The sequence below is a fragment of the Myotis yumanensis genome, unplaced genomic scaffold, assembly GCF_028538775.1.
Source record: "Myotis yumanensis isolate MYYU_CA2020_CCGP unplaced genomic scaffold, mMyoYum1.0.hap1 SCAF_1, whole genome shotgun sequence".
Taxonomy (NCBI): Eukaryota; Metazoa; Chordata; class Mammalia; order Chiroptera; family Vespertilionidae; genus Myotis; species Myotis yumanensis.
Window position 1 is genome coordinate 148,421,169 of NW_027223752.1, and position 23,621 is coordinate 148,444,789.

General features: G+C 38.1%; 1 protein-coding gene across 1 annotated transcript in view; it reads left to right on the top strand.

Moving 5' to 3' along the window:
* The window catches only part of MYO3A (myosin IIIA), a 204,115-nt gene that overhangs the window by 106,373 nt on the left and 74,121 nt on the right, over positions 1-23,621 (top strand). Inside the window, exons 16-18 of the mRNA XM_070408411.1 lie at positions 2,923-3,049; positions 10,286-10,496; positions 13,002-13,149. Of these exons, the coding sequence (XP_070264512.1) occupies positions 2,923-3,049; positions 10,286-10,496; positions 13,002-13,149 (486 nt within the window). The remainder of the gene's footprint in view (positions 1-2,922; positions 3,050-10,285; positions 10,497-13,001; positions 13,150-23,621) is intronic.

The window sequence follows — 23,621 nt, forward strand, 5'->3', positions numbered from 1 at the left end:
CGGCCTGCGGACTGAGGGGTCCCAGGTTCGATTCTGGTCAAGGGCACATGCCCAGGTGGCGGATTCGGTTCCCAGTGGGGGGCATGCAGGAGGCAGCCGATTGATCATTGATGTTTCTATCTCTCCCTCTCCCTTCCTCTCTGAAATCAATAAAATATATTTTTTTTTAAAAAAAGAAGTACAAATTGGTAGTTACAAAATAGTCATGGGGATATAAAATACAGCATAGGAAATATAGTCAATAAAATTATAATAATTATGTATGGTGCCAGGTGGGTACAACAATTATTGGGAGGAGGACAATTTTTAAATATAGGATTGTCTAACCACCATGCTGTACACTGGAAATGAAAACAAAATAATATTAAATGTAAACTGTAATTGAAAAATAAAATTTAAAAAATAATGGGGACAAGAATAATGTGAATTGGAACTAAAGTATGAAAATAATGTGGAATTTGGGGACCTAAAGAAGTTTGCCTGGCTGAAAAATGTGTGAGAGAAAAGTAGCTGGAAATCAAGGTGCAGAAGCACCTGAAGATGCCGAACCTTCTTGTTTTTATGCCTTGGAAGGAGTTGGAAATTTATCTTTAGGGGAATAGGGGCCGTTGGCGGATGTTAATTGGGGACTTAAGATGATCTGATTTGCCTGCTGGGAGAATCACTGTGACAGCTGTGTGGAAGACAGATTGGATAGTGTCAAGCTCAGAAATAATTATTACTCATGAATTCTATATCATTTTGTTCGAGAATGTATTTTTAGTTTTTTTAAATTTATTTTACTTTTTTTATTGTCTAAAGTTTTACATATGTCTCCTTTTTCCCCAATTGACCTCCCCCCAACCCCCAGCCATTCCCACCCTGGGCAAGCCCCCACCGCCCCAGTGTCTATGTCCATTCGTTATGCTGATATGCATGTATACAAGTCCTTTGGTTGCTCTCTAACCCCCCCTCCCCTAGCATTTGTCTCTGGATCTATTCTTGTTCATCAAATTATTTTTAGTTTATTTTTAATATAATTTGATAGTGTTATTTTCTACCTTTTATTTCAGTTAGGCTGTGAGTGTGGAATGCTCTGTTATGGACATGTTCCTTTCTCCTTCTGAGCAGGTCACACCTGAGGCTGATACAGCCATCAGGAAGGAAGGTGCTTTGTCTTACAGCATTATGCTCCATGTCTCAAAGTCACTTAACAAAGAAACTTTTGGAATACTATGTTTTATAAATCAGATACATCCTATATTTTATAAAGAACCACAAGAAGATATATTCATCCTACTTTCCCTGGCTTTTCCCCCACAATGACATTGATTATCCTATATAATAAAACCCTAATATGCAAATGAACTGAACAGTGGAACGAATGGTTGCTATGATGTGCACTGACCACCAGGGGGCAGATGCTCAACGCAGGAGCTGCCCCCTGGTGGTCAGTGTGCTCCCACAGGGTGAGCACCACTCAGCCAGAAGCCAAGTTCCCTGCTTCTTAGCGCTAAGGACCCCTTGGGGGATGTCCAACTGCCAGTTTAGTCCCGCTTCCCCCAGGATTGTGGGCCTAAGCTGGCAGTATGAGGGACCCCCCCCCCCAGTGTACAAATGTTGTGCACTGGGCCTCTAGTCTACCATAAAAAGCACACTTACTCTTTGATTACACAAACCTTGAGCCATTGCTGACCATGTGGAAGACAGTAAACCAGAGATTAAATAGGATCTGAGGACCAGACATAGATCCTCATCTTCAGGATCTTTAAGTCCAGCAGCAGAAATGACTATAACAACAATGAAATACCACAACACACCTATTAGAATGGCCAAACTCTAAAACACTGACACCAAATGCTGGTGAGGATTCATTCAACAAATATATTTATATATTCATTGAACGTATATGTTATATATGAATGAATAAATATTCCTGAAGATATTTTTCATATCCAGCTTTTATCTTGACTTGGAATGTTGGAGTGGATGAGATAATTATTTTTTTGTTGAGTGTAGGAGCTGGGCTAAAATAAATGCAGCAAAATAAGAAAGCAATAAAGGATTTTCTCTCTTTCATGTTCCTCACTGCACCATGAACATAGTTGGAATGACACCTACAATTGCCATAGACTTCTTGACAAAATGCCTTCAGGGCCTCCTACCTATTCCTCCTCCTCCTCTTCCTCCTCCTCTCCTCCTCCTCCTCCTCTCCTCCTCCTCCTCCTTCTCCTTCTCCTCCTCCTCCTCTCCTCCTCCTCCTCCTCCTCCTCCTCCTCCTTTTTTTCCTTCTTCAACTTCTTCTTCTTTTCCTCCTTCTTCTTCTTCTTCTTCTTCTTCTTCTTCTTCTTCTTCTTCTTCTTCTTCTTCGAAAGGAACATATGTTTTCATTTATTTTTATTTATTAATTTTTTTTACCTTGTCAGGTATTTGTTTTATTTATTTTTTTAATCTTTGTTGTTGAACTCCTACCTATTCTTCAACCACATATACTCTGATTTTGGTACTGGGCTCTTTTGAATTTTCTTCCTTAACTATATCCACACATACAACCTCACTTTTAAGATGGACTCGAGGAAAAGGTACATATATGGAAATGACCATATTAATGTCAAAAGTTAAGTTTTGCATGGATAGATTTCTCTGTGGCCTAATGATTTAGCTATTTCTACTTGCTCTGAGGGGAGCTCCTCATTTACATCTACATTCATAAAATATTTTAAGCATTCACTGAGAAAAAGATACCATGCTCACCTCTAAAATGAATGAAAGAAGAGGGAATCCGTGGATCTATGCCAGCTGGGTCTATTAGTCTGACACTGTGGTCTGCAGGATGACCTTCTTATTCTGGAGTCTAAGGGTTCTCCCCAGTTTGTCCCCACCCATAGTCACTTGCCATATTCCAGGGCATAGTGATGCTAACATTTGTGTGGTGTGTTTCAGCAACTTGGAAGTGTATACAGTATACTTGCTGCCATCTTGAATGTTGGGAACATTGAATTTTCCTCAGTGGCAACTGAACACCAGGTGGACAAGAGCCACATTTCCAATCTTGCTGCTCTGGAGAACTGTGAGTTCTATTATCTTCCATTCTAAACTGAACTCTTAAAAAAAAAAAGTCTAACAACATACTGTGAATGTCATATAAGGATAATTTCAAGCAATTGTACTTTTATGGAATCTTTAAAAACAATACTCAGCCGAAACCGGTTTGGCTCAGTGGATAGAGCGTCGGCCTGTGGACTGAAGGGTCCTGGGTTTGATTCCGGTCAAGGGCATGTACCTGGGTTGCGGACACATCCCCAGTGGGAGTTGTGCAGGAGGCAGATGATCGATGTTTCTCTCTCATCGATGTTTCTAACTCTCTATCTCTCTCCCTTCCTCTCTGTAAAAAAATCAATAAAATCTTCTAAAAAAAAAAAAAAAAAACCAATACTCAGATTCCATTTGTATGAAGTGGGAAGTTTTTGAAGTCCACTATTTGAAACAAATCTTCATGCCTCCAAATTCACTGATTACTGGAGAAAACATTTCTAAATACTGTGCTTTCAAGCCTATTTTAGGAGCTATTTAATTTCAGTGAAAAACACAGGAAATTTAATTAAAATTTAGTTAACTGATCTAAAAAGAATTAAAGTTGTTTTGTTATAAATTTAGCATCTGTACCATTTTGTAAGTAATAAAGACGTATGTTTATTTTCATACTGCATAGACTTTGTTCACATATTCATCCTGGGTTGATTAAATTTGCAGTCATTTTCTACATAAGTAAAGTACATCCTGGTATTTTCTTCAAATCGGTTTTTCTCTTACTTGCAGAGTTTGATGTTAAATGCCAATAATTTAAGGCTCCCCACTGATATAATCCAATGACATAGCTTTTTTATTTTGATTACACCTATTTTTTATTATCAGTGTATGCCCCGATAATACCAGGTTTGTTATAAGTTTCATTCATAATATAGGAAATCATGATATAAATTTCATTTATATATTTTTCTGGCTTATACATACTCATGAATCAAATGAGATGTTTTAGGGTAATTTGAGAGGCCAAATGCCCACCCATCTTGGTCTGGACCTGTCCCTACGTCTCCATCATCTCCATCCCACTGTGTCTCAGGAACCAGGTTGGTAATACAGCAGAACAAATGTCTGAGGTTGACATGTACCTAGGAACCTGTTCTGATATTTTTTTAATTTATCTTTACTGTTGAAGGGTATTACAAATGTCCCCCATGGCCCCCCTCCACTCGGTTCCCACCCCACCCCAGATCTTCACCACACTATTGTCTGTGTCTGTGGGTTATGCATATATGCATATAAGTTCTTTGGTTATTCTCTGCCTGTCCCTCTGAATCTGTCAGTCCGTGCCATTCTTCCATGCCTTTGGGCCCATTTTGTTCATCAGTTTATTTTCATTAGATTCCACATATAAGTCAGAGTGTCTTTCTCTGACTGACTTACTTTGCTTACCATAATATTCTCCAGGTCCCTACATGCTATTTCAAAGGGTAAGAAATCCTTCTTTTTTACAGCTGCATAGTATTTCATTGTGTAAATGTCCCACAGCTTTTTTATCCACTCATCTACTGATGGGCACTTGGACTGTTTCCAGATCTTAGCTATTGTAAATTGTGCTGCTATGAGCATAGGGGTGTATATACTATTTCTGGTTGGTGTTTCAGGGTTCTTAGGACATATTCCTAGAAGTGGAATTACTGAGTCAAATAGCAGTTTGATTTTTAATTTCTTAAGAAAATTCCATACTGTCTGTTGATTGATTGATTGATGGTTGATTGATTGATTGATGGTTGCCAATCTGGCAGGTGTGAGGTGATACCTCATTGTCATTTTAATATGTATCTCTAGATGATTAGTGACTGAGCACTTTTTCATATGTCTCTTGGATGTCTGTGTGTCGTCTTTGGAGAAGTGTCTATTTAGGTCCTTTGCCCATTTTTTTCCCCATTGATTTTTTTGTTTGTTTGTTTGTTTTGTTTTGTTTTTTGGAGACTAGAAGGGAGGGAGAGAGAAGAGAGGGGAAGAGAGAGACAGAGAGAAACATCTATGTGAGAGAAACACATGGATTGGTTGCCTCCTGCATTGCCCCCAACCCGGACTGAGGGTCAAACCTGTGACCCTTCTGTTTGTGACCTTTCTCTGTGATCCTAACCACTGAGATACACCAGCCAAGGCTGCCCATTTTTTAATTGGATTGTTTGTCTTCCTTTTGTTGTGTTGTATGAGTTCTTCATATATTTTTTGAAAATTAACTCTTATCCAATTGGCAAATATGTTCTCCCATACAGTGGGTTCCCTTTGCATTTTGAGGATGATTTCTTTCATGAAACCATAAAAATCTTAGACAAAAACAGACAGCAAAATCTTAGACATCTCACGCAGCAGAATTTTCATAGATGCAGCTCCTAGAATAAGAGAAACAAAGGAAAAAATAAACAAATGAGGCTACATCCAACTAAAAAGCTGTTCTGATAAACTTAATTGGCACCTAAGACATTATTAGAAGTGTAACAACCAGAAAACTCGAGTGATAGGATCAAAATCTCACTGTCTGATCATAATCAGAAGAGTTGTCAGCAGCCAACAGAATGAGTTACAATAGAGGTTTTTGTGGCTATGATTATACTTAGAAACAAACTAAAAAATGATATTGATGGTTGAAAACCTATTTCTGTATAGCAGGAGAGTCATTTAGGTATGAAAGGTTAACATTAATACAAATATAGTTAAAATAAATTACTTTCTGGAATAGCCACTCATGGAAAATAGAAATTTTACTAATTTACATTCAAATTATTCATAATTAAAATTACAAGGAATTATCTTTAAATCAAGGCCATGTTTCCAGATTATTTTACAAGTGCATTCCTTCAATTAGGCACCAGTTCTATCCATTCTTTTCATTAAATGCTAGAGGCCTGGTGCACGAATTCATGCATGGGTGGGGTTACTCGGCCTGGCTGGGGACTGCAGGAGGTTGGCCAGCCACGGGAGGTTGGCTGTGGGAGCACACTGACAACCAGGGTGCAGCTCCTGCATTGAGCATCTACCCCCTGGTGGTCAGTGTGTGTCATAGCGGCCGGTCATTTGGTCGACTGGTCATAACTGTCACTTAGGCATATATATATATAATCAAATCTGACCACTTCTCTTTATCTCTATCATCATCCTTGTCATCCAAGACAATATCACCTCTCACCCAGTGACCTTCCAATTGCTCATTCTGCATCAGTTCTTTAACTTTCCCAGTTTATTTTCCACACCTTATTCTGAAACTACTTAATGAATCTATAGGTGGGCTCTCTCAATCTCCCTCTTCCTCTCCCTATTCCTGGATCTCCCCTCTCCCTTCCCCACTTCTCCTGATCTTATCTCACCTGCTCTCCTTTGCTTTCCTCCTCCCTCTATATTCTCTCTTGTTTCTTGATTAGCTTCCCATATCTCCTGTATGAAGACCAACTCGAACTTTGTTTTACAAGGTATTATACTTAGCAGTATAATGCCTGGCATGAAGTGGATATTCAATGAATATATATCCAATGAATAACATGGGATGTAAATAGATACACCAATCAATGGCAGACACTGTTCAGAAACAAATCCAAGTAAAATTGCCAGAAATGGCATTACAAATCGCTAATAATGTTGCGGGGACCACCAACTGACTAACCATTTGGGGGAGAGGGGATTTGATTCCTTCTCATAAGCCATGTACCAAAATGAATGCCAAATGTGTATCAATCTAAATGCAAAAAAAAAGGACAAAATATATTTATATAATCCTGGATGATTGAAGGACTTTATGTGCAAAAAACAAACAAAAATTATTTTTTAAAATGGATATTTGACTACATAAAAAATTAAAAACTTTCATATAAAAAAAACAAATGAAATTGCAATGAAAATCAAGGGAAAATATTTGCAATATGTATCAAAGCATTCTCTTTATGCTGTAAGGTGCTCTCATAGATTAATTAGGAAAAGATGATCATATCAACGAAAAAAGGCAGTTTACAAAATAGAGCCACAAATCACTAATAAAAATATGAAAAAAAACAAGGTATTTAGCTTTACTAGGAATCAATCAAAAACAAATTGAAAGAGACATTTTTTTTCTCTATCAAACTGGCCATTGTTAAAAATAATCTCTTGTGTCTATTAAATTATATTGAAATTGGTGTTTTTTTAAAATTTGGCTGATAGGAGTATAATTGGTTCAGAGTTTGTGAAGAGTGGCTAAATAGTATGTATCAAAGGTTATATACTTTGAACCAAATGCTGAATTTAGAAAATTTATGCTAAGAAAATAATACAAAACAAGAACACAGATTCATGCCCAAAATATTTGTCCATCATTCTTCACAATTATGAACTCATGGAAGCAATATAAAAATCCAACAATTTAAAAATTATTGCTATATTATGATACCAGAATATTGTGCAATGAGTTAAATTATAATTAGAAGCAATATTCAACAAAGTAAAAAATGTTTAAGATACTACATTAAGATACATGCAGGATAATGGCAATAAAATGCCTAGAAGGAAAGGAATGTAGAATGTTAATGTGAGAAAAATATTTTGTTTAAACAAGGGCCAGCAATCTTTGCCACAAAACTAAGGAATACCTTGATCCAAATGCTCAAAGTAAATTCATTATGTTCAAAATATTTTAAAAGAAAAACTGATTTAAAAACAGCCTATCTGTCATGTAATAGTTTGAGTTATTTTCAATTTATTTATTTAATTAATTACTAGTGGCCTGGTGCACAAAATTCATGCACAGGGGGTGAGGGACTCCCCTCAGCCCAGCCTGCACCATCTCCAATAGGGGACCCGTTGGAGGATATCTGACTGCCGGTAAAGCGGCAGTCGGACATCTCTTGTGCAATCTGAGACCGCTGGCTCCTAACTGCTCACCTGCCTGCCTGCCTGCCTGATCGCCCCTAACTGCCTCTGCCTGCCTGTGTGATCGCCCCTAACTGATCTCATCCCTAACTGCTCTCCCCTGCCAGCCTGATCTTGCCCCCAATTGCCCTCCCCTGCCAGCCTGGTTGCCCCTAACTGTCTCTGCCTCAGTCCCCACCACCATGGCTTTGTCCAGAAGGAAAGTCGGATGTCTGGAAGATGGCTGGTCGACCTGGTCTAATTAGCATTTTACCCTTTTATTAGTATAGATAGATTATATAGGATAGGATTGCTTAAATGGGGAGTGGGAGGAGCCTTCTTCAGCAGGAGGAGATGCTCTTGGCAGACAAAAATACATAATCCCTATATCTGGACACATAGCCAGCCACACAGGTCATTAAAAAATTGAACCGCTTTCTTACACCTTACACCAAACAGCTGTTGCCCTTAAAACCCCTCCTCAGCCCCCACCTTAGGTTCTGCCTTCGCAGTTCACCCAGATTAGGTTCTGATTGGTCGGTTTCTATGCCAGTCAGTGTCTCCGGGCCTATCTCCAGCCCTGATCAGAGAGGCGGGGCTGATCAGCAGCCCCCAAGGCTGCTGGTGAACCGGCTGAACTGCTGACCTCTTGGAGAGAGAGAGGCGCGGCTGCTTGTGAGGCCTGGAGAGAGAGAGAAGTAGGGTCTGATCCTCAGTGCTGCAAATCAGACTCTGCTTCTCTCTCTCTCCGGTCCTCGCCAGCATCCGCAGCAGCGGCTGATCAGCCCCACCTCTCTCTCTCCGAGAGGTCAGCAGTTCAGCCTGCTTGCACAGCCTGTAATCCAGTCATCCCTTCGGTCACTTTTGACATTATGGACCCTGGCTCTTTACATATGTATAGATATCCTCACTTGAGGATATATTTATTGATTTTAGAGGGAGAGAGAAAGAGATAGAGACAGATATGAGACTGAAGCATCCACCTGTTGCCTCCTGTACACCCCTCCTAATGGGGATTGAACCCGCAACCTAGGTTTGTGCCCTGAGTAGGAATCAAACCCACAACCTTTTGGTGTATGCGATGACACTCCAACCAATTGAACCACCTGGCCAGGGCAAGATGTTTATTTTTAAAAACTGAGTCTTGTTCACTGATGTTAAGTATTATTAATTTTAAACTCCCTATGATAATAAATGTTTGTTCAGGCATCAAGTTTTAACAATATTTAGTAATTGAAATATGTAACTGAATGGTAATATGAAAGAAGGGATAAGAATGTCATGATAGGGGTATGTTCTTTAGGTTGTATATTGCAGAAGGTATGTAAAATATATTTGTTTGGGTATAGCCCTGAAGTCTATGTAACCTTCCAATTAATTTCCACCTTTTGAAAATCTTTATGTAATAGTGGTATTCAAATTTATACCAAGTCTATTAATAATGTTTTTAAATTATTTAACATAATTCAGTGAAATTACTTTTGGCATCTTACAAACAACCACTCACCTGTGAAGGTGTTTCTATCAGTGAGCCAGTTTAGTTTAGTCTGTGCTCTATTTTATAGCATCCCACATTTGACCAGTCAAGAGAAATGGAGAAAAATGATCTAGGACTATTAGTGAACAGTAACTTATTTTTACACTAGGGGCCGAGTGCATGAATTCATGCACCTTGAAAGGAACTGTGGGCCGGGAGGCTGTGGTAGGCACAGGGGCAGGTCTCAGTCCATCCTCTGCACCCCTGCCTGGCCCCTTCTGCCGTGGCCCCTGGTCCCCTGTCTGCCAGCAACCCTGCTCCTGCCACCACCGCGCACACCCGCTGATGGCCTGGAGCAATTGGGGTCAACACCATTAGTAGGTGCAAATGGTGGCTACTGCCCTGATCGCCCCTCAGGAGCAGGGGGAGGTGGAGAAGCCCTCAGGGGTGATCAGGGACAGCAGCCGCCGCTCCCACCCACTGATGGCACTGAGTGATTGGGACTGGTGCTGGGCACCGGCTGCAGGTGCATGCACTGGATGGGACCAAGGCACATGGGAGCAAAGAATTTTCAGTAAGCACCAGAGACTCGCCCTGATGATAGCGACCAGCACCCTACCTTGGTCTGGCGCCCATGTTCACCAGCTCCACCATCCCACCATGACCAACGCCTGCCGTGTTTCACACACGACCCCTGGTGGTCAGCCCACATCAGAGTGACCGGTTGTTTGGTTTTCTGGTTGTTCCACCGTTTGGTCTATTTGCATATTAGCCTTTTATTACATAGGATTATAAAATCTTTGCATATTTCATATCATTTCATATCATATCAAGAGGATGAATTAAGATATTTTCTTTCTCTGAGAAGTTTCTTCATTGCCATAATTTCTTCTAACCACAAATCTGTTTATTTTTTAGCTGCTTCTTTGCTTTGCATTCAGTCAGATGAGCTACAAGAAGCCCTCACCTCCCACTGTGTGGTCACTAGAGGAGAAACCATTATACGACCCAACACTGTAGAAAAAGCTACTGATGTCAGAGATGCTATGGCTAAAACTTTATATGGCCGTCTCTTTAGTTGGATAGTTAATCGCATTAACAGCTTGTTGAAGCATGACACATCACCAAGGTAAAAATTTTTATGGACACATTGTTTCCCAAATGTCAGATGATGTAAATCTGTGTTGTAATTTATTGATTTATATCAGAGTCCCTTTGAAGATGTTTCTAATCAGTATCACTTAATTTATTAACATTATATTTCATTATAGATCTGCTTTATTTCCTACTAGTACCAATTCATTGTGCCAGCAATATGAGTAAACATAATAGAAAGTGAATTTTTTAAAATATATTTTTATTGATTTTAGAGATGAAGGGAGAGGGAGAGATAGAAACATCAATGATGAGAGAGAATCATTAATTGGCTGCCTCCTGCAGGCCCTCCACTGAGGATTGAGCCCATAACCCGGGCATGTGCCCTTGACTGGAATTGAACCTGGGACCCTTCAGTCTGCAGGTCAACACTCTATCCACTGAGCCAAACCAGCTAGGGCAGAAAGTGAATTTTTAATGTGACCTATTAATTTATATCTTTTAATTAGAAGGTGTACTGTGAAGTGCATGCCATTTTATACTTGTATAAAATGTCAATTCAGTAGTTTTTTGTTTTTGTTTTGAGATTTTGAATTAAATCTTGAAGACAAAGAAAAACTTTTTTCCTATTTTAACTTTCACTATAATCCTGGAGAGGTAGGTGTTATGACTATCAATGAAATTTGGTTCAGAAATGCTCTAAATAACTAGTAAATAGTACATTCAGGATATAAACAGTGTTATGTGATCATAGTCTACACCTTGCCTGATGCCTCAACTTAGAACTAAAGGTAACCATAGCCATCATTGTGTGCTTTCTATGTGCAGGGATTGTGCATAGATACCTTTCACTTACATCTAAAGTTTTGTTCTGCCATAAATTATACAACCTTTAGAAATTTGAAAATGAATAAAGAAGATGAATACCTGCCTTAAGATCACTTCATTCACACTTGCTTATTAAATATAAAAATTCATTTTATATACATTTCAGGATGCAATTTATTGTTATTTTTCCACTGAAATACACATTGCACCATAATATGATCCAGTCAAAATTATCTTCAAATTGCTTCTTTACCTCCCTGCTAAACCATATGCTATCTGACTGGATCTAATATATTATTGTACATGATAGTTATTTAGCTCAGTAAAATCCTGTGGAACAGAGATGGCAAAAGAATAATCATTTTGACTAAACCAGTATAAATTTTAACTAGACATTTTGCCTCATATAACCACATAAAAGTATACTCACTGTTTACTTTTAGGAACTTTCAGAAATATTTGATAGTTTTCCTTTTGTTGATCCCATCACATATTCAAAATGTTCTGTAAGTCTACATTCTAAGTGCAGTCTATTCCTCCCAATATAGAGCAGTGGTTCTCAACCTGGGGGTCGAACGACCCTTTCACAAGGGTCGCCTGAGACCATTGGAAAACACATATATAATTACATATTGTTTTTGTGATTAATCACTATGCTTTAATTATGTTCAATTTGTAACAATGAAAATACATCCTGCATATCAGATATTTACATTACGATTCATAACAGTAGCAAAATTACAGTTATGAAGTAGCAGCAAGAATAATTTAATGGTTGGGGGTCACCACAACATGAGGAACTGTATTAAAGGGTCGCGGCATTAGGAAGGTTGAGAACCACTGATATAGAGAGTATCCCCCAGTTCACAGCATGCAGTTGCTGGCTGTCATTTCCAGCGCCCTGTCTCACCCAACACTAAGAATAATAACCTAGGTTATATAAATGGTGAACACAGGACTAATGTTTGTTCTTTCCTTTTTGGGAATGTATGTATTTCTTGGAGGAGGAGCAGACTTTTGACCAAGTATCTAACCTTTAATGAGCAGAGATAGCCATTATGGAAGAGCAGGAAAAAATGCATTTGTAATGTGTAATTGTAAAATAGTATGTAATTGTATTTTTAAATATTTAATTATAAAATAAATCCACATATATTTACACCTTCCTTTGGGTTATCATTTGTTGCATATTTTTAAATTATGAGTGAATGACCCTACAATACATAAGAATTCTTTAAAATAATTGAAATATTTTTAGCAAGATGTTTTCACTGTTGCCCTAAAATTAAAGACTAAGTATGCTCTTTCACAGAATTTATGTTTTTTGGTCTGGTTTTTATTGAATATATTTTTGCTATGTTCTGAATGCTAGCTATATTTTCTCTATGAATGATGACTCGCTCAGGGCTGTGATCTTGTGCTCATAAACTCATTGGAATAATGTTTCTTTTGTTTAAATATAAAGATAGTATACCAGTGGTTTCTGTAGTACAAGAAAAATATTGACCATTTTCATATTAAAATTGATGCTACCTAATTTATCTTTTAGTTCTATGGAGGGAAACCTTTTCAATTAATAATTTCACTTTAAGTGTGTATGCTGGTAGTAGATTTTTAGATAAATCACAAAAATATACTCTGAGATAACCTGATTTATAGTACCTTTTAAGAAAGTAAATAAGAATTCAAAATAATATCTCTAATTTTCCAGTGGGAATGGTGATGAACTGAGCATTGGCATACTGGATATATTTGGCTTTGAAAATTTCAAAAAAAATTCCTTTGAGCAGCTTTGCATTAACATTGCAAATGAACAAATTCAGTATTATTTTAATCAACACGTGTTTGCATGGGAACAGGTAAGTCAATGTACTATAAAGATGCATGCATGTGTGTTATAAGCAGACTTGTACTAATAATGAAGCATGACCTAAATCAGTGATGGCGAACCTATGACACGCGTGTCAGAGGTGACACACGAACTCATTTTTTTGGTTGATTTTTCTTGTTAAATGGCATTTAAATATATAAAATAAATATCAAAAATATAAGTCTTTGTTTTACTATGGTTGCAAATATCAAAAAATCTCTATATGTGACATGGCACCAGAGTTAAGTTAGGGTTTTTCAAAATGCTGACACGCCGAGCTCAAAAGGTTCACCATCACTGATAAATCATAGATTTAAAGCCTTAAACATTTAATACAAAGAAAATATTTTCTCGCCCTAACCGGTTTGGCTCAGTGGATAGAGCGTCGGCCTGAGGACTCAAGGGACCCAGGTTCGATTCCGGTCAAGGGCATGTACCTTGGTTGCGGGCACATACCCAGTAGGGAGTGTGCAGGAGGCAGCTGAATCGATGTTTCTCTCTCATAAATGTTTCTAGCTCTCTATCCCTCTCCCTTCCTCTCTGTAAAAAATCAATGAAATATAAAAAAAAAGAAAGAAAATATTTTCTCACTTCATTCCCATAGGAAAAACAAATACAAGCCAAAAAAAACTAGTATGATATTTGATGTTGAATATCCTCCATCGAATATCAGTGCACCCTTCTCCAAAACTTAGCAAGCCTGAGCCCTTGCAAACAAAGACGTTTCCTTTGGAAATTTAAATAGATGCATCCAACTGTTTCTCTTTCTGTATGAAATTCTGTTTGAAATTTAAATATCCATCTAAAATGCATTAAACTTCAGAATTCCAGTAACTAGGCAACAGAACACAAGATAATGGGTTTGATGCGAATGCTGTGAAACAGTAATTTTGTCAGGGTACAATGTGCAATTCATGATAAAGCTTCAAAAATATTCTTCCTTAGAGAAAAATCAGAGATTTACTTGAATTGCATTTGGCAAAACTGTAGTATTAAGACTGTTTTAAATATTTTATCAAGTCTGAAAGAAATAGTCATATTCAGTATGTCATTTGTCTCCTTTAAAATAATATATGAAAGTTGTATTTACTGATTACAACTGAAGTTTTTATTTAAATTTGAGATAAATTAGAGGTACTTGAACCTCTTTTGAGTTAAAATATTTAAGCTTATTGAGCATTAACTTTGAAATTGCATTTTGAAAACAGCAGTCACAAAAGAAAATATTTAGATCTTGACATTTCTTAAGCCAAAAAAAAAGACCATACTTTTTAATCTGTGTTTGCCCAATCTCATCTCCAGGCTCTCTCTCTCTCTTTCCTTCACAGACAAGCTCTTTGAAAGCATATTCAATACTCATTGCATTGTATCGATTTCTTCCCCACCTGGTACATTGAACCCACAGCATCTGGCTGGACCACCCTCACTGAATCGGAATGGCCCTTCCTAATCTCCTCATTAGTACCAGAAATGTTTTACTCCGCACATTATCAGTCTTTCTGTGATTTTCAACCCTATTGACAGATTCCTATTATTGGAAAACCCCTCCTTTAGCATTACTAACACCATCCTTCTATTTCTTTTCCTCTTTGATGGTTCTTCCTTTCCTCTTTCTGCACCATCTTCTACACCAATGGTTCTAAACCCTGGCTGCATAGTAGAGTCACTTGGGGAATTTTGTAAAAGTCTAGTGCCCAGCCCCTGTCCCAGACCAATCAAATTAGATCTCTTGGGCTGAGACCCAGACACCACTGTTTTTTAAGGTTCCCAGTGTATTCCAATGTTGAGAATTACTGGCCTAAATGCTAGCTCCTCCAAAGAGTTCTATCCTTGACCCTGACATATAGCAAGTGCTCAACAAATATTTATTAAATTAAGTTCATCTTGCTTTAATGCTTCACACTGTTCACAGAATTCATTCTAACCAGAGATTGAAACAAGTAAAAAAAATTGGGGTTACCTGCTTCAGGAGACAAGATTTATCTCCATGTATTTCCCATCTGATTATTAAGAGCTTGTGTTGATAGACTTCTGTTATTCTCTTTTGGAGGTTAATATTAGGACCTGATTTATTGGAATTAGCCTTTAAACCAATGTACAGATCTTTTATTGTTACTTGCTTTTCACTTTTATAGAATGTTACAATTTATAATTTACTTTTATTGATAGTCTTGAATTCCATGTATGATTCTAACGCTCTTAATTTTTTTTTGTCTTTGAGCTTGCTACAAATGAGACTATTCTATAAGATACTTTTTTCCTTTTTATAGAATTAATTGGAGTACACTGGTTAACAAATTATACAGGTTTCAGGTGACCAAGTTAAAACACATAATCTGTACACTGTATTGTGTGTTCACCACTCCAAGTCAAGTCTCCATTCATGACCTTTAACCCCCACCCCCCATTTACCCTCCTCTACCCTTTAAAAAAATGTACCTGAGAAGTTTTCTAGACAAAACAACTCAAAAGTGTCCCAAATTTAAAATTTTAACTAGGAGCCAGTGATGAATTAAGGCGATTCCCAATTCTTTCAAGTGACTTCCTAGAGAAGTGATCCAAGTGTGTGATGAATGTGTGATTTGTTCGATACAAGATTAGTCAGTGATTCTCTTAACTTTAAAATGTGGTTGCACGTGTTTTTGTTTCTTTCACTGTCATTTCCTGTGAAGGCAAAAAACGTAACAGAAATGCTAACAGTAGTTGTATGATTAGCTGTCACAGATAAAGAGAGCACACTTACACTAATTTCTATAAAGGAGAGCTAGGTAGTAAGCCAAGTCATTAATTAAAGTCATGGTCACATTTTTTTTTGGTAGAATATCATCACAGGTTCGGTCTAACACAGAACTCCTTCATTTAATAAAGTCCTTGCTGCTTATCAGTAGGACATGCTGTTCTCAATTTCATGCACATACAACAAATTTGGCCAATCTGAGCGAAAGGCATCCTGCCTCAGGCAGCACCTTCCCAGATGAAACAACTTCCAGTCCTGCTTAAACCAGCAAATGTTCTCTTTGTTGACAGTCCTACAACATTAGAACACAAACACAGGTTTCCTGAAAGCATTTCCTTACTTCTCCCAGGCTCAGTTTACGTGCAATATACACTGGGACGCTCCAACAAAGTTGGTTACAAAGCCATTTTGAGTATCATTTTCCCTTTATTTTCCATTAAAACAATAATCAGTGGACTATAGGAAAACATTTTTAGTGAGTTTGACAGTGGCCTATTAATCCATGGCTTGCTGGGTGAATAGTTTTATGTTTCTTGGAATGCTTGCCTCCAACTAACCATTTGTATTGCTTTTAAAGGTCTTAAATCTGGGAACCCCATTTTTAGCTTAATGGCATCTATGCCTCCTTTCTTTTCATAACCAGCTTTTCTGTGGACATAAATTGCATGTCTTGGAATCTCAACACCCAAACAAGAGCATCCAGAACTTGTATCATTTTTTTTCCTCTTATTATCTAGATATTTGGAATATCTAAGATAGCTGGTCTATGGTAGAATTATTTTCCTACTGTATAAACTGATAGGTCCTGAAAATTTTCTGGAGTTTGATATTTCATAATATTTGAAGTTTTCATACTTTTCTAGCACTAGAAGAACCATTTTATACAGATCGAATTTAACGAAATTCAAAGGGATGATTTTCATCTGAAGACAATAGTTTGAGCATTAGATAATAACTTAAGTCCCCATCCCTGCAAATAGATGATGAGGAGTATAGTTAAAACCTTTTAAAATTCCAGAGTCAAACTCTTTTAAATGAGTTGCAACCGTAAAGTATATGTCTTTCTTTTAATTTATTCATTCCACAAATAGATTATTCATATTTCCCCTTACATCTGTGTAGTGTTCTATTGATGCACACTGTTTACTTCCATATTTTTCTAAAAGCCTTTAGTTAGCAGCTCTAATAACAGGAAACAAGTTATCCCATTTTCCATGCAGGAGGCATCTTTCTACAACAGCCCTCACACTGAATCTCCATGGTAATTATGTAACCAAGATTTGGGGGAGGGGGTGCCAGTATTTTTTCATTTTCAGATTTTCTTCCATGTAAAAGAGAGCTCAACAGTAAAAAGTGTGATAGCAAACTTGACATTCTCTTCAAGTTAGTCATGTTAGTGCTGTAGTGGTCGGTTTTGTCCTTTGTTTTAATTTTGCACTATAGTATAATCATTATAGTATGAACATATCAAAAAATGAACCTTATTCCCTACAAGTTTATGTTTCAAATCAAGGGGAATACACACAAACCATCAATTCATCACCCCTGGGCATGATTTGAATTGGAACAGATGCCATTGCTCTTTAGGGCTGTTAAGATACTACAAAGCATTGTTCTAGAGTTAGACCCTGAAGATTCACTCTACTTCTTGACATGCCTGTTTATACTAGGATGAGCTTTCTTATCCATTAGTGCAGCTCAGCTTTCTGGCTAGTAACTGAACTAAAGCTCATTTCTAAAGTTAGCTATTAATATATTTTTTTCTGTATGAGGATAAGTTGTTACATGTATCACTTATGTAAGTAGCTGTGGGTTTAGAATTAAAAATCAGAAATCATTTTATATGCAGGAAACTATTTACAGCACATAATAGAAACAATAACTGTAATAATGCTCTGGCTTCTTGCTGAAAATTATGTGTATGACTTTCATCTCCAGTTGTTCATATCCTAAAGATGAAAGCTTTTGAGATTTTTTTAATGTGGGCTCTAAAACATAATTTGTGGCAATTACAAAGGACAAACATTCATTCAATTATATAATATCTACATTTTCAACTTTATTAACATCATAAAGTAAAAAATCAGCCTTCAGATAAAAAATGTGTGGGTAATTCAAAATAAACCCCTTATAAATGTCTTCAAAGGGTTTTGCTTGCAAAATGTGAATTTTTATTTTATATCCAAATTTCTTCCCTATTAAACAAATCTTCCCTATTAAAGAGTACTGTGGTGGTAGCATTTGTCTTATTTTAACTTTCCAAGTGATAAAGGACATTTATAGGTATTTTCTTTAGGCATTAAAATCGCCAGACATTTAAGAAACCCTTGATACAACAAATCTTCCTTTTTAAATGCTCGGCCAAGACTTGGCTTACTGTTTGAGATCACATGCAAATGTTCCTCACGCTTCTTATATACTAGGAGAATGAGGGAGTTGACATTGAAATGATAAGGTATGCTTGGAGCAATCCAGCAGCAGCTCCTGGCGGGGGCGTGTCTTCCTCTCCCTTGGCTCTCACAGGCAACCTCTTGGGTTCCGTGCCCACGTCAGCCCTCACTCAACACTGTGCTGCACATGTTTCTCTTCACACCCATGAAGTTGGGTCAGCACCATACTGCAATGTGGGGATTTATTTTGATAATTTGGTAACATTTTTCAAAACCTTTTAATTATGATAAAAGATCATTTTAAATGAGATATATAATTAGGAGCATAGATCCATACACTTGCAATAGTTTCTATATGTAAGGTTAAAGCATACTGTTGCCAAACTGAAATAAAATTATTTGGTAAAGATTTAAACATGACAGTAAAGGAAAAATACTTTTAAGTTGAAAGGAATGTATAGAAAGTTACATTTCTGAATTTCTAATAAAAATGCCTCCTTATCTGAAGCCAGTGCCCATCAATAGAATATAAATTTGCAAAACTCTTTATGACTTTTAAAGAGCTTTCAAAAATAGGTATCATACACAAAAAGACTTTTCATCTTAACGTGCATTATATGCCTCTTTCTGAAAAAGAAGGAAATGCTCTAAGACAGTGGTTCTCAACCTTCTGGCCCTTTAAATACAGTTCCTCATGTTGTGACCCAACCATAAAATTATTTTCGTTGCTACTTCATAACTGTAATGTTGCTACTGTCATGAATCATAATGTAAATATCTGATATGCAGGATGGTCTTAGGCGACCCCTGTGAAAGGGTCGTTCAACCGCCAAAGGGGTCGTGACCCACAGGTTGAAAATCGCTGCTCTAAGAGCACCACTTGAAATTCCTTCCTTCAAAGTTCATTAAAATATCTATAACATAATAGCTTAAGTGACCGTTACAACTGGACAACTGGCTGGTAGCTATGATGCGCACTGACCACCAGGGGGCAGACGCTCAATGCAGGAGCTGCCTGCCAACCTCCCACGGTCCCTCCCCCCCCCCCCCCCCCCCCCCCCGCCACCCACCCACCAGCCAGCCCCGATCAGGACTGGGTGAGATGGCCACGCTAAGGGACCCCACCCTTGCACAAATTCGTGCACCAGGCCTCTAGTATGTGAAATAAAACATGTATATTTTTATCAGGAATTATCCAAAATACTTTCTCATAGATTACTTGTCAGATTCTGAATGAATGACCTACATCATCTCAAGATGATGAACAACATTCCCTGTGGTTTGCCATTAGTATTAACAAAAATCAGCAGGATCATTAATATCAGCTTTGAATAGAAAATACAGGAAAAAATCAATTTTAAATTATACATTTTATTTTATATCAAGTGTTCAGATTTTTGACCATGCATATTGTCATTTTGTTTTCTTCATTTTTAGCTTTTTAAAATGCTTAGTTCAGTAAAATGTTATTACTAAAAATAATATGTATAGAGAGAAAGAGAATGAAAGCAAATGTGGTAAAATGTTAGCCATTGGGGAAGTTGAGTAAAGGGTACATGGGAGTATTTTGGTTCTATTCTTGCAAGTTGTCTTTCAGTTTGAAGTTATTTCAAAAAAAAAAAAAAAACAACAAGTGGCAGAAGGTTGTTGTTTTTTTCACTATAGTTAACATACTAAATTTACCTTGAGCACTAATAGCACTCTGAATCCTAGATTTTCAACCTTTAAAATGTTTCTCATAGAATGAGGATTTTTGTCAATGGTTAGAATGAGTAGCTTCTCGATGGTTTCTGGCCAGTGTGGGAAATGTTTTTGTAAGTGTGTACACTCATATCAGCAGCTGGTGAGTGGGAATTTTTTTACTAAAAGATAGACTTCAGGAATAAATGTGTTCATGTGGCTTTTTTCCCCATGCAAATGTTCTGTCAACAGAATGTATATTTATTCATTAAGTTTCACAACACATTGAGGCAGTCTTGGCATTTTGAAATGTTAGAACCAGAAGAAACCTAAATAGATGATTTACATTTCACAGACAACAAGGACTTCCGGTGACTTACCCGAGGTCACAGTCTGGTTGAACAAAGCCAGAACCAGGATCTAGGTCTTATGATGCCTGTCTCAGGTTCTTCCCAAGAACAAACAAATAGAACAAACAAATAAGTTCAGAGAGCCAGAGACATAAGAAAAGTAATCTCCGATGCAGAAGAAAAGGGTGCTCCTTGTATTTGAAAGAAAGGAAGGAAAAAGGAGAGGGGAGGGAGAAAAAGAAAAAGAAAGAGACCATCTTTTCACATGAAAATCCAGGGAGAGTCAATATAAGAAGGAAAGTGGAGAGAAGAGTAGTACTGAGCAAGTGGCAGTAGAGGGAGCAGAGACCCCCTAGTAGAAAGGATATAAGGTGGAACAACTGAAAGAGAGAATATACCAAAAACAGAGAAATCCAAAGATGTTTCTTCTGGGTTGGAATGGCAAGGCAGAGAGAGCATCGTTTCTGTGCCTTACAGGACAGGGACTCTACGTTTTTCATCTTTTTTCTATCTTCTCTAACCCCATCTACTCCTGAACATACACATAGTAGGTGCTCCTCAAATATTTGAAGAATTTTAGTATGTGGCACTTTCTACGGTGGTCTATACAGAGACAGTGCTACACACCGAGGTGAATTCCAAATACCATCTCTTGATATAAATCTCATTCATTCTTTGTCCCATGATTTGAAATGGGTAGAAGCATTTTTTTAAAAAAGTGGAGCTTTTTCATGAAGATGGCACCAAAAGTGAAGAAGACCTTCCCCTCCCAAAGCCAAAGCTAAAGCAAAGGCTTTGAAGGCAAAGAAAGTGGTGCTGAAAGATGTCCACAGACACACACACACACAGTTCCCTCTGACTGCCAGTCAGCCATGAAGAAGATAGAAGTCAACAATACACTTGTGTTCATTGTGGAGGTCAAGGCCAGTAAGCACCAGATCAAACAGGCTATGAAACAAGGAGGGACCTGGAGAGCATTGTGCTGAGGGAAATAAGCCAGTCAGAGAAAGACAAGTATCAGATGATCTCACTCAAGTAGAATCTAATGCACAAAATTAACTACCAAGCAAAATAGTGATGAATTCATAGATAGAGAACAAGCTGACAGTTCTGATGGGGGAGGGCGTTGCTGGGACAGAAGAGGAATTGAGCAAAAAAGAAAGAGGAAAAACTCATGGACATGGACAACAGTGGACATGGACATGGACATTATTTCTTTAATAACTCCACTGATGTGCTCTAAATGTGTTTTTAATGTACAGGGCAAAGGAGGTGGAAAGAGGTGGAGGAAGGTATAGGAGGAATAAATGGTAGAAACCTGACTTGGGGTGGTGAACACACAATACAGTGTACAGATGAAGTGTTTTAGAATTGTGCAGCTGCAACTTGTATAATTTCGTTAACCAGTGTCACCCCAATAAATTCAATAAAAAGGAAAAAAAATTCAAGCTATAAAGAAGCTCTATGACATTGATGTGGTCAAGGTCAACACCCTGATCAGGCCTGATGGAGAAAAGAAGTCATCGTTTGCCCTAGCCCCGCAGTCGGCAAACCGCGGCTCGGGAGACACATGCGGCTCTTTGTTCCCTTCAGAGTGGCTCTTCCACAAAATACCACTTGCGGGTACGCACGTACAGTGTGATTAAAACTTCCTGGCCCATGCGCAGAAGTTGGTATTTTGTGGAAGAGCCACACTGAAGGGGCCAAAGAGCTGCATGTGGCTTGTGAGCCGCGGTTTGCCGACCACGGGAGGGCCTAGCCCATTTGGCTCTGTGGATAGAGTGTCGGCCTGCAGACTCAAGGGTCCCAGGTTCGATTCCGGTCAAGGGCATGTACCTTGGTTGCATGCACATACCCAGTAGGGAGTGTGCAGGAGGCAGCTGATCAATGTTTCTAACTCTCTATCCCTCTCCCTTCCTCCCTTTCTGTAAAAAATCAATAAAATATATTTTTAAAAAAAGAAGGCATATGTTTGACTGGCTCCTGATTATGATGCTTTGGATGTTGTCAACAAAATTAGGGTCATCTAAACTAAGTCCAGCTGGCTAATTCTTTTTTCTTTTTTAATATATTTTATTGATTTCAGGGAGGAAGGGAGAGGGACACAGAGAGAGAAACATCAATGATGAGAGAGAATCACTAATTGGCTGCCTCCTGCACACCCCATACTGGGGATCGAGCTTGCAACCAGGGCATGTGCCCTTGACTGTAATTGAACCTGGGACCCTTCAGTCTGAATGCTATCCACAGAGCAAAACCAGCTAGGGCTGGCTAATTCTAAATATAAAAAATTTTCACTGTAAAAAAAAAAGAGAGGACTAAAATTTTAAAATAAGAGACATGCACATGGTTGGGGGAGGGGGAGTAGACCGTGACCAGTTTAGGAAGCAGGTTGCTGAATTAGTTTAGGAGATGAGAGGAGGTCTCTCCGAGGACCTGAGAATCGAGCCTTTTTTGTGTTATTAATCTGTGCTGAGTAACCTACCCGTATTTTTTCTCCTGCCATGGAAGCTTGCAGCCTCTCTCAGCCTGTGGTAACCACCCTGCCACGCTGCTGTGGGAGTCAGGACTTACTTTAGTAACCTCAGGTCTCCCATGGGATGACATATTGACCCTAAATATTTAAGCTTGATGCCTAAGCACTGTAGCTATGGAGGGGCACCTTCCATCGGCGTTCTTGCCAATGTGTCCTTTCGCAACCCACACTCAAAATTCAGTGAAAAACAACGGAGAATTTAACTCTGGATGAAATTTCCTGGCATCCAAGTCATGATTTTCCTTGCCCCCTTGATATATACTTTAAAAGGTAATTCATCTAAACTTTTTCAAAAAAGAATTCTGGCTGTCTGAACAGAGTAGGGATTACCTATGCCGGTGATGGTGAACCTATGACACACGTGTCAGAGGTGACACGCGAACTCATTTTTTTGGTTGATTTTTCTTTGTTAAATGGCATTTAAATATATAAAATAAATATCAAAAATGTAAGTCTTTGTTTTACTATGGTTGCAAATACCAAAAAATTTCTATATGTGACACAGCACCAGAATTAAGTTAGGGTTTTTCAAAATGCTGACACGCCGAACTCAAAAGGTTCGCCATCACTGACCTATGCTAACCAGCTCAGCTTTTCCTGAGTAATTCCACTGATATGCTGAAAATGTATTTTTAATGTACAGGGTAAAGCAGAGGACTTTTTGAAGTGGTAGTGAGCCTCAATTCTCTGCATATGCTCAAAAACAACTAAACTAAGCATTTGGAGTTTATAACTGCTCTAACAATATATAATATATGTTTAAGTCAT